The 12,121-nt window shown below is 37.4% G+C and overlaps 1 protein-coding gene across 1 annotated transcript in view; it reads left to right on the plus strand.

Annotated features, from left to right (window-relative positions):
• CEP112 (centrosomal protein 112) overlaps window positions 1-12,121 on the plus strand; it is a 409,934-nt gene that overhangs the window by 103,004 nt on the left and 294,809 nt on the right. Inside the window, exons 13-16 of the mRNA XM_045984701.1 lie at window positions 3,410-3,564; window positions 4,086-4,215; window positions 5,030-5,122; window positions 5,844-5,903. Coding sequence (XP_045840657.1) covers window positions 3,410-3,564; window positions 4,086-4,215; window positions 5,030-5,122; window positions 5,844-5,903 — 438 coding nt within the window. The remainder of the gene's footprint in view (window positions 1-3,409; window positions 3,565-4,085; window positions 4,216-5,029; window positions 5,123-5,843; window positions 5,904-12,121) is intronic.

Here is a 12,121-nt window from a genome sequence, read left to right on the forward strand (position 1 = left end):
TTCCTTCCTGTATCCTGTTCTTCTCTACCCAGAATTCTCCTCTACACTGTCTGTCACAGCCTGCAAGGCAGTGATTCGACAGCATCTTTTTTCCTGAGTAACTTTTTACCCCATTTTGAGGTTTCTGTTATTTTTTTTATCCTCTCAGTTCTTTTTATACAGTTTGAAAAAGGTTACTTTGCCTAAATATTGTTGTCCTTAAGGTATTTCAAAATACATCTATATGCTTTCCCCTGAATTTATTTTACTTACTTTGGGTCTATTTTATGTAAGACACCATGAGAGTTAGGAAAATGCCTTGAAAATGCATCATAAAAATAAAACAATAATAAATTTAAAAAATAATAAAATGAATAACTGTCTTACTATGCAGGGTGATAACAAAATGACCAACTCGCTACATGAGTGAGTTCTGTTGCATTTATTATTCTACAGGTGCTGTAAGTCTTCTCATACTGTGTGTTTCTTTCCCTGAATTGACCTCAGTCATAATTTGCTTCCTGTGAATGTGGCTTTGTGTGATTTTTCACCTAGCCCAGACTTTCCTGCTTATTCTTTGATGTCAGATTGCATTCAGAGATGCTCTGGTTACAACTTGTGTATATGTTATTGTTGAACCAAGCAACAGATTATTTGCATCCCACTTAGTTTGGATAACTATGTTCTGATGACATTTTCTAAGCTCTCCAGCCATGGGTCATGCTTTCTTGGAGTAGTCCTACATTTCTGTTTGATCATCATTTCATTTTGCAGACCTTCCTCATGTATTTTGAGTCATGTAACATTCCTCATAGATTTTTAGATTTCAGTATCTGGGCCATTCTGCATGCTGATTTCTGTTTTATTTTTTCCCTCTTGATTCTAATTTTTGATGGGCCTGGTATTTTCTGATTGAATGCTAGACATTGTGTATGAAAGATAGTAAATGCTCTGGATCATGTTATCTTCCCCAGAGAGGTGCTACTGTGACCGATGAGAGGTGTCTGGTGTGGAGACAGCTCCCCTCGATCCATTCAGGACTGAGGTGACTCAAGGCCAGGTTACAGTCCTTGGTCTACCTCTGATTCACTCCCACTCCTAGTGTGGCCTTCTACACAGTTTGAGGTGAAAGTCTCTGCTGTTACCGGGGGCCTTCCTCCTTGAATAATAATCTACAATTTTTTACTCCTGAGAACAGTGACATGCCGAAAACTCTAGTCTGCATTTCAGAGTATTTTTTCTTGGTTTCTTAGCCAGCTGCCCTGTAAATGTTAGGAATTTGGGAAATTCCTTGAGGAGAAAACTGTTTGGGGGCGCCTGGGTGGCTCAGTGGGTTAGCCGCTGCCTTCGACTCGGGTCGTGATCTCAGGGTCCTAGGATCGAGTCCCGCATCGAGCTCTCTGCTCAGCGGGGAGCCTGCTTCTCTCTCTCTCTGCCTGCCTCTCTATCTACTTGTGATCTCTCTCTGTCAAATAGGTAAATAAAATAAAAAAAAAAACCAAAAAAACAAAACTGTTTGGGTGAAGCCCCCTCCTATGTGCAGCCATCCTCTCAGGGATCTTGGTTCCTCAAGTCTTGGCTGCCTAGGCCACCCCCTGCTCTAATTGCCTTGCCTCGTCCTCATTCTCCAAGATTGGGGAATGCCTCAAAGGTGAAAGCAGCTTATGGAGTGTTGACTACTCATCTCTTGAGGTTTCTTTCTCTGGCCCCCGTAAGTCCTGCCTGCCTTGAAGATTCTCAAGGCCTTTGAATTGATTTTTTTCTTGGTACCTTTTGGGTTTTTCACTTTTTCTCGGCGTAAGTGTGATCTGCTGTAAGCTATTCCTTCATAGGCAGAGACAGAAGTTCCTCTCCTAGGGTTTATTAAGACAGAGTTTCATTTCTGTTTCTAGTATATCTTGTCTTTTTGTGTAATTTCCAAGAGAAAAGGGAATAGAAATAATTTTTTATTTCTGCCATTTAAAACTGGAAGGCCAAGTATGTATTCTTTTCTTTGTTTCTTCCAGTCAATCGATATTTAGGAAACAAGGAGAATTTAGAATATGTATTGGAAAATTGAACTATCTTCTAAAAGGAACTCCCAAAGCAGAGGGATCATTAATAATGAGGCAGAGTGAATAGGATCCATGGAGAAGAAATCTGAGCATCTGATATGTGTCAGACTCTGAGCTAGGAATTGTATGTATTTTCTATATACCGTATCTATATACCATGTTTTTACATTATATGTAATTATTTTCATTCCTCAAATTCAGAATCTCTTGCTTCCAAAATTTAAATTATATACCTAAATTTGTATTATAATGAAGAAAGGATGGAATGAATAAAGAATGTTGGGGTTATAATATTATTAAATGTTTAAACTTTATTTTAAATGTTTATCTTAGAATGAGTATAAAAACATACTAATTGGGGGCACCTGGGTGGCTCAGTGGGTTGGGCTCTGCCTTCGGCTCGGGTCATGGTCCCAAAGTCCTGGGATCAAGCCCCGTGTCAGGCTCTTTGCTCGGTGGGGAGCCTGCTTCCCCCCCTCTCTCTGCCAGCCTCTCTGCCTACTTTTGATCTCTGTCTGTCAAATAAATAAGTAAAATTTTTTTTAAAAAGGATCCTAATTGGTTAGAACATCATCCTAACCTTTCTAATTACTTATACTTACTGGAAGTATAATTGTTAAAATGAAAATCAATTGTCCCTTCAGCTAATGCCTGCTTACCCTAATTTTAGATAAAGTACGTAGTCATAAACATGTTGATCTAGTTTTATAAAGATGAAAAATTCAAAATAACTTAAACATATAATAGGGAAATGATTTAATTATGTGATAACTTTTGAAGACTTTGGAAAATGGAGTGCTTGATAAAATGGTAAGTAAATAAAAATATGAAACAATGAAATTTCATTCACTAATACTGCAACTATGTAATAAAATATTTTATACCCTAATGTGATATGTATATTATTTTTTAAAATAAAAATTTTTAATTAAAGATATTATTACTTTTTTATGATTTTAAGAAGTTTCTAGAGCTTCAACTGAAGAGTAAAAAACATTGCCAAATATATATTTATTAGCAGTTGCATAAAGAGAATGTATCTTTTGTGATGATAAGAACTTCATCTCTCTTATTTACTGGTTTGTCTCTAGATCCTGAAATCATACCAGATTCAGTAATTACTTGCTGAATGAATGAATGAATGAATAGCTAAAAGCATATAATCATGATGGTCTTACTTTTATGGGAGAAAGCATTTTTTTTTAAGATCTTGTTGAGTTAGGGGTTGGTTTAATTTTTACCAGTATGATTTATGATACATTTATTTTCTATATTCTTATCTGTAATAGGGTATATATTTTCTAAAGACTACTTAATGATACAGAAGTGTTATAAAGTCAGTCAGAGGCTTTCCTAACAATGACCTATTCTTTCAGAACCAGGTGGTCAAGGAACTGGAGTCCCGTGTCCAGCAGCTGACTGGAGAAGCAGAGAACAGTAACTTACAGAAACAGAAATTAATTCAAGAAAAATCAGAACTTGAAAGATGTTACCAGATAACATGTAATGAATTACAAGAAGTAAAGGCAAGGTATTGTCTGAAGTCAGATATCTATCAGATGTGGCTGTAAAGTACTGATATTAACTGAAAATTATTTACCAAAATTAATCACACCTGTGCATTTAACCTTGGGAAGTTTCTGGTTTAAATATTGCCATTTGTTAATTTTAGAAGTCCTATTTAATAGAGGAAGCATAACGTTTAAGTTAAACTGTTAATGTGTGGTTAAAATGTGGATACTTGGGGCACCTGGGTGGTTCAGTGGGTTAAGCCTCTGCCTTCGGATCAGGTCATGGTCCCGGGGTCCTGGGATCGAACCCTGCATTGGGCTCCCTGCTCTGTGGGGAGCCTGCTTCCTCCCCTCTCTCTCTGCTTGCCTCTCTGCCTACTTGTGATCTCTGTCTGTCAAATAAATAAATAAAATCTTTAAAAAAAATAAAATGTGGATCTATTGAAAGATAATGCATTTGAATTTTGTTCACTAAAAAGTTTCATTTTGGGTATTGATTCTAAACGTGTTAGAAGTATATTTTATTATCTTATGCTTTTAGGCGCAACATACTGCATAAAGAGAAAGATCATCTTATAAACGATTATGAACAAAACATGAAACTATTACAAACCAAACATGATGCTGATATAAGCCTTCTGAAAAAGGAACATGCTCTTTCAGCTTCTAAGGTATTCTGTGCGGGTAGATAGAGCCATGCAGAGTAGTTACTTAAACTTACTTGGCAAAGAGCCATAGATAGCCATGTGGAAGCGAACAATTTGGCCTTTGAAATTTGTCTCTTTTTTGCTTAATTTTTGAAATAACTGAAATTTTAAGAATTTTTATTGGTATTTAAAATACTGAAAATGCTGAATCTCTAATACAGAGCATAATATAAATATTTAATAAGCTAAATTCTGCTATAAGTTAACCCTTTTAAGTTCCAACTTTTTTAAAGGAGTAAACATAAAAATTCAAGTAGAAATGCTCAGTTGTGTCAATAATGCAGCTTATAGAGTAACTATATACACTGTTACTATTACTTTGAAATCTGGGTCATTCTTTAGCTTTCCTAGCATCACATACACATTCATAAAGTAGTCCATAGACACACTTACTGGCACCCACACACTTTTGTGTCCGATACTGAAACTTTCCACAAAGAGAATCCTGTAGCTCTAATTCTAAGGTAGTCAATTACTTGCTATTTCATGACTTAAGTATTCCAGTAGATTTACTTTGAAAATTAAAATTTAGAAGGTTTTCTATAAGCCCATTGTCTTTACATCAGCATCATATTTTTGTAACTTTAAGTACTGTGTAGAATTTAGTTTATATTTTGACTTTAAAAGATTAATTTTTAAGCTTTTAAAAAATATTTTTCATTCAGATTTATAGATGATTTTAATTCTGATTAAACCTTCAGTTAGGGGGAAAAGTAAATATATTCACCCAGAAGTTCTAGGATGGTACTGTTTTTCATTATTCTTAAAATTCTTGTAGGCATCTGGTATGATTAAAGAACTAGAAGAGAACATCTGTCTATTAAAACAGCAGCTCCAGGAATCAGAACTTCAAAGAAAGCAACAACTAAGGGTGAGTCCTGTATTTTTATAAAGAGCAGTGACTAAAACTCACCTTTCCTTTTCTTGATTATATGTATAAATAAGAGTCAATTAAGTAAAATCCTCAGACATACAAGAAGCCCTTTTTTTCTTTTGTTGCATTGTATCATTTTTCATCTTATTTATTTTAATAAAAGTAGATGCTCATGGGATATAGAGACTTAAGAATAATTTTATTGAATAATCTTTTTTGATTCATTCAAAAGATCAACTTTATTTAAATACATTATTATTTTAGAATAATTTCCTTCATTTAAATTACTCTCTACTAGTCTTCAAACTTTCTCTTTCTCCTTCACATCTTCTAGATCCTTCTTTTGCCTCATGGTCAAGAATTGCCAAAGACTAACATACGATATAATTTCAAATGTATTATTTCTGTATTGAGTCAACTGATTACTTTTAAGTAATATCCTAATCCTAAGGGCCAGAAAGGTTCTCTTCCATTGTAAAGAAGTCCCTTTTGAGGTAGGAACATCTTCAGATAGCTAAGGTGTTCTGTTCTGCCCTCACACATAGCTACTCACATTTCTGTTTGTAGTTTAGAAGATTGGACAAGTAGGGCCCTTGTAATAATATGCAAAACTTAAATAAAATTTGTCATCAGGTAGATTGATTTATTTCCTTAGATTGCAAATTGCGTTGACTCTAGTAGCAACTTTAAGTATAATAAAAATATTTATTATTCACAGGATCAAGAAAATAAATTTCAAATGGAGAAAAGTCATTTAAAACACACCTATGAAAAAAAGGTAATCTGTTTTGTGGGACACTGTAAGACATTTAAGATGGCCAATGAGGCTTAAGAATGAGGGCTGGTTTTTATGAAGCCATGCATTCTAGCCCTTAAAGGGTCATTGGTTTCTTAAGTTTATTTCAGCTAGCCAATATCAAATTTTGCTTCATTTTTCATGTTTATGTACATTTTCATGTTTATAAACAGCTTCTTTAGTTTATGAATTGTATCAATGTAAAAATACCCCTTGTATATTATATTTAATGCTTGAGAGTATTATGGTGTTACCTCTTATAATAAGACTTTGAAATTATATATTTTTTCTACCAGTTTAGAAGTATGGTACAACTGATGGGAGCTGTTTGTGTTCTGTTGTATCATGTGTATAGTAATGCTAAATATTTAACCAAAGAATATAAAACAGTTAAAGAATTGTCTACTACTTAGAAATGTATTTAATAGTTGTTTCTTGTCATTTACGACAGTGAATAATTCTGCATGTGCTCATCCCTGTTATCAGTAATAACTGGGGATTTATTGACAGAATTTAACACCTGGCAATAAAACCTAGAGTTCTATGGTTTTGTGACTTTTATCCTTCAATTTTGAATTTGTTTCCTGTATGACATGGAAAGTAAAAGAATAGTTGAAATGGTAAAGGCTTTATTGTTGTTTTTGTAATTATTTACTGTTGAAATATTAACTAAATTAATACATTTGTAAAATAGTCACATAATGATAAGTGAATAAAACATTAACCTTCAATAATTAAATACATACAAATTAAAATAGGTTATATAGCACTATATATATATATATATTTTTTTTTTTTAAGATTTATTTATTTATTTTAGAGAGAAAGACAGAGAAAGGGGAAGGGGCAGAGGGAGAAGGGGAGAGAGTTCCAAGCCGACTCTGCTAAGCGTGGAGCCCAACTCGGGGCTAGCTCATGACCTGGTCTGAAACCAAGACTCAGTTGCTTAACCGGCTGAGCCACCCATACGTCATGTAGCTTAGAACGCTTTGCATATCTTGTCTTACTTATCCATATGGTCACTCAGCAGATACTCATTAAATGCTTTCCTTGGGCAAGGGGTCACATGAGGTGTTAGATGGAGGGGAGTGTTAAGGATGAATTAGCATAGATTCTGCCTTCCAGGAGCTTAATGTCTAGGAAGAATGTTTCTGTCATTTGGAAAAGTGAGTATTTCAGCCGACATGTGTTGACGTGAATACATGCCCTTTCAAATTATAATTTTCTAATTGCTTAAGTTTTTTTTTTAATTTTGCTGATGTTTTATACAGTCTCAGTGCCAGGTCTTAAATATATTTCATGTCTACAAAATGATATCTGAACAAGAGAGATATATACTGCTTTCATTGGAATAAAGAAAAAAAAAAATATATATATATATATTTAGTTTTTACTCTTGAGCCATGCAGCTTCATAAATATTTGACTTAGTAAAAGAAGACCATACGTTATCATAAGCCTTACCTCTGCTATATAAGGCTTCCTCTGGGTGTCCTTGTTAGTCCATTGTTCATTCTTTGGACAGATGTCTGGCTTCCTGTTCATTAAGGAACACCTTCTTGGTCCCCTGCTCCACTAAACTCTGTGGTCACCCCTCTTCCTCAGATGATATGTGGGTACCTGTGAGATAGGGAGAGGGGTTGGTAGCAAAGAGAAAGGCATGCACTGACGAATTGTAAAAGAATGTGTTCTCTCCCAAACTTCTGTCAGTCCTACTGAGGACTGTTCGATACAGAGACGGAGCTGAAGAGACAGTCTTTCTTCTACCACCGTCTTTTCTTGGCTGGTTAGCCACAAAGGACACTAAGTTTTCTGGATCAGCCCCTCTGCCTGGCAGACACACCTGAGAAACAGAAGGTTAGAGCTCAGCTGGTCCCTATCCAGTAGCCTTCCACCCACTCCCGTTCTATTTCGCTTAGGGAGCAGACTGAAATTCTTTTTGTTAGGCATGCTTTTCCCTTTCCACAAAGTGTCTGTTGGCTTCAGCTTTTTAATAATGTAACTAGTTAAAGCGTGTTACTTGTTTTTAATGTAAATAAGAAGTGTTGAAAATAATAGCCATCCTAAAAAGAAAAATAAGCTCAGTTGTTGCCGTTGCCTATGTTCTAACATTGTTTATACTGGAAGAATGTTGCTCAGCAGGTCATTTTTTGTTTTACAATTAATTCCACAGTCTCCCCCTTTTACATTGACATCTGTTCTTCTTTCTTTATTAAACCCGCTGTGATCTCAGTCCTTGAAGATTGGATGTCTCGTACCCCCCTCAGGGAATATCCTTTCTGACTGAGCAAAGAGCCAGCATAAATCTGACATAGTCCTGCACTGTGGAAGTCAGTAGCTAAATGGGTTGTATAGGTTTTTTGTTTGTTGGCCAGTGTTACAGGTGTGCATGCTCAATAACTCTTGGTAGACAGCTTAGTTCTGAATATCTTTTCGGGAGGAGGAAATGCCATCTGAGTGACATTATTTCCTTACGCCAATAAGAAAGCAGCATGAGAGATCCTAACTTGTCTTTGAGGTAAGAGAAACAGCTAGCATCAAATGCTGTCCCTAATTTAAGCACACACACATTATCTAATGGTTTTTATTGATCTCTAGTGGCTATTGCCTGCTCTTAAGATCTTTGAACATCAAACAAATAATAGGTAGTAAAACTAAATGTCATTGTTTGATGAAGTGTCCTAATCTGTTAAATCAGGAAATGGTTAGGCTAAATGATTTTACTAGCAAGGAAACACCTGCCTCCTACAAATAACCTATTGGTTGTTTTCCAAACAGGCACCAAAGAGTGAAAGGTGGTGCTGTTTACCCAAAAGAAGTTCGGGAGACATACGTTAAGCATGTATATTCTAAAATGTGCTAGAATTTGAATACCTGCTTAAAATTTTTCTGTTCTAACCGTGTAACAGATGAGATAGAAAGTCTGCTGGAGTTCAAAACCATCAAAAATAGTATTCCAGTATTTTACACTCACTTATAATTCTTTTAATTAGGTTAAAATAATTTAAAATGTTCACAGCTTTACACATAATATATTATGTAGTATTTTCCAACTACCACAGGCATGATTTTCTTTAAGAGGGCAGTGTGCCTTGAGTCAAGTTTTAAACAATGAAATTGCACAGTGCAGCGACTTATACAAAGAAGTCATGCAGCCCCGGCGCATGTGCCTCCCGTGGGGAAGCTGAGTTGGAGCTGGGGCAGAGTTAGCTGGACAGTGGATGTGTGGGTGCGCAGCGGTTCACCACTCCTTCCCACGCCAGCGCGGCTGGCACCCTGTGTCTGTGTCCTTGTGCAGAGCAGAATCTCTTTCTTGTTTATATAAGTACTCCTTTCTTGATTACTTCAGTTCTTGGGTTGCCAGGGAAAATATTCATAATATTTTACATATGTTTACATACATTTTACATACATTTCCCTACATTTAGTAAATGTTCAGTAATTGTGTTTATGTCTAGTTCAATCAGTTATTTACAACAAACTCTCATGTTGGGGAATGTATGCTGTATCTTTGACTCTCCGGTTTGTGTTTTCATTATTTAAGTTATTAAGATTCATTTTTGGTATTAACCATACAGTGTAGGTTACAGAAAGGATTACAAAATCGGTTCGGATTATTCTCCACTGTCTTGCATACATTAAAAAGCAGGGGTTGACGGAGCATTATCTTTATCACCACAACTGTCTGGAATATAGGTAAAAACTAAAAATAAAATCCAAAAAAGCCCTTAACCACACAATACACATAGGTTCAGTTGAGGACAAAAAAATTTTTGTGTGTGGGCCCAGTATTGTGCCGGGTGCTGGGGATGTAGAAATAAATGAGAAAGAAGCAGCTTCTCGCTTTAAGGACCTCTTGGCTCAAAAGTCTGTGCATCGACGCAGGTATGTTTACCTCAGAGGGAAGCCTCTGCTTCTCCCCTCCAGAGAGCCCCATTCCTGCTTCAGAAATGGTTTCAGTGCTTTCAGAGGGAATAAATCAGATCAAGGTGCTTGTGTTAGCTCATTGACCAGCACCAAGAAGTCACAGCTGCAGACCTGACAGAGGTTAAGACTGAAGAGAGAGTGATAAAAAGCACTTTTACAAGAGCACCAATTCGTAGCGATGCAGGGCATCTTTGGAAAGGGCAGCCTGGGATGTACTGTATTGTGCCATCCCTGGGACTTTGGTCTTCACAACGACCTTGAGTTTTCAAGAAAATGTTTAGGTCTAGAGTATTCAATCTGAGAAGGTAATGATAATAATTTTTAACATTTGTGGAGCATTTATGATGTTCCTAATATTGTTCTAAGAGCTTTACATGGAGTCATTTATTAACTCATCACAATTACTTATTTCCCATGGAGGAACTTATTAACCTGTCACAATTTTTAAGATCTAGTTACTGTTACCCCTGTTTTTTCAGGGGCCACAGCTGAGGCACTGTGTTAAGTAAGTGGCAGAGAAGAAGGGTCGAAACCCATGCAGTCTGACTCCAGAGCGCACACTCATAATCACCATGTAATTTCAGATAGATTTTTCTCAAAGATGGGCAATTTTTTGAAATTTTAATGGGAAGAGGTAAACCTCGGTTATTCTTTCACGCAGAGAGTTCTGAGTCCCAGAGTAGAAGAAACAGAAGGGAAGACCCTGGTCGTGCTGTGCGTGGGAGGTTCAGCGCCAGTAATGGACAATATCCGTGATGGATCTAACTCCGCCAGCGGCTCCTTCTGGGTTCTCCAGGCGGCCTATGGCTTCGGAGTCCCGCAGAAGTGAGCTGTGAGGTGTGCACAGAGACCCCTCCTCGTGGAGATCCCCAGTCCACCATCCTGGGGGCTTCCTGGGACCCTCACTGGTGCTGCAGCCCCGAGGAGGAGGCCACACCAGCTGACATGTAATGGAAGCACTGTTCTGCCCCCTGCATTTTTGCTCAAGCACCAAAGCAAAATGGATAATATGCCATTTACAGATGAGTTGGAGAACAGAGCCATAATGGGGTCTGTGGCAAAACAGTGCAGAGCAAAGGAAGGAAAGTTCCATGTAAGACTCCAAGAAAGGAGCATCTTCTGAGAGGTATTACTCCAGAAGAGAGCGTCAAAAGAACTCATCGGTAAAGTCCTGGAAGATACGGTATCTAGGAAAGGGACACAGACATCATACAGAAAGAACGGGATGGAGTGAAGGTAGAGGTAATTGTCGTGGGAAGGATGTGAAGAACGTGAAAACACGGCAGCAGAGCGGACATCCACGCGGGAGCTGGGGAAGGTGGAGACGGTGCTGTGGAGCGCCCGGTCAGGGATCTGAAGGACAGACCTTTATCCCGCAGGCTGCAAAGGATGGGCAGAGAATAGATAACGTAAGCAGAAAACAGAAAACCAGTAGACAATAATCAATATTCCTGAAGGGGGTTCAGAATCAATTAACATGAAAGAAAGGGAGGAGAGAACTTTCCTGAAGGTCTTTGAATACAGATTGAGAAGAGTCACCCTTTATCAGGTAAAATCCGCTGAAGAGATTCGATAACATTTGATCCTCCCCACAGAGAGTGATTTTGTAAGCAACGGGGCTGGGGTGAGACGAGGCAAAGGTCAGGTCAGCTGAGCCTCCTTGGCTGCAAATCTCAATGTCTTAAGACAGTAGAGTGACATATGCTCCGTTGTTAGGCCAAAATGTTATGACTCAGTGACAACTTTTCCTTCGTGTGCGAAGGCAACAGCTGGCCTACTTAGATGTGTAAAGCCTCAGAGATAGATCACCAAGATACCCTTTTTGAAAATAAGATTACTAGGTGGTGTACTTTCATCCACCTAAGGATAAGCAAGAGACCATATCAAAACAAGACAAAATACTCAAGAATAAAAAAGAAGTAGTGTTGGATGCTACAATGAACTAAAATAGAGTTAAATTTAAATGTTTTTGTGTACATGATATAAAGTAGTGCAGCAGTTGTAAAAATTTCTTTAGAGAAGGGATGCATAGTTTAAAAATGTGAAAACGGCCATCTGGGATAAATCAATGAGATTATTGAAAAGAAAAAAATGGATAGGAGAAGAGGTCAGTGTGCTAAGCTGTTATTTAAAAAGATCAGACACAGGTTATGTTTTTGCTCATTGCCGGTTAGAGAGGTATGGGTTAAAAATAATTGTGAGGTGGTGCCTGGGTGGCTCGGCCGGTTGGGTGTCTGCCTTTGGTTCAAGTCATGCTCTCAGAGTCCCAGGATC

Source organism: Meles meles, chromosome 18 (assembly GCF_922984935.1).
Source record: "Meles meles chromosome 18, mMelMel3.1 paternal haplotype, whole genome shotgun sequence".
In the NCBI taxonomy this organism is placed as follows: Eukaryota; Metazoa; Chordata; class Mammalia; order Carnivora; family Mustelidae; genus Meles; species Meles meles.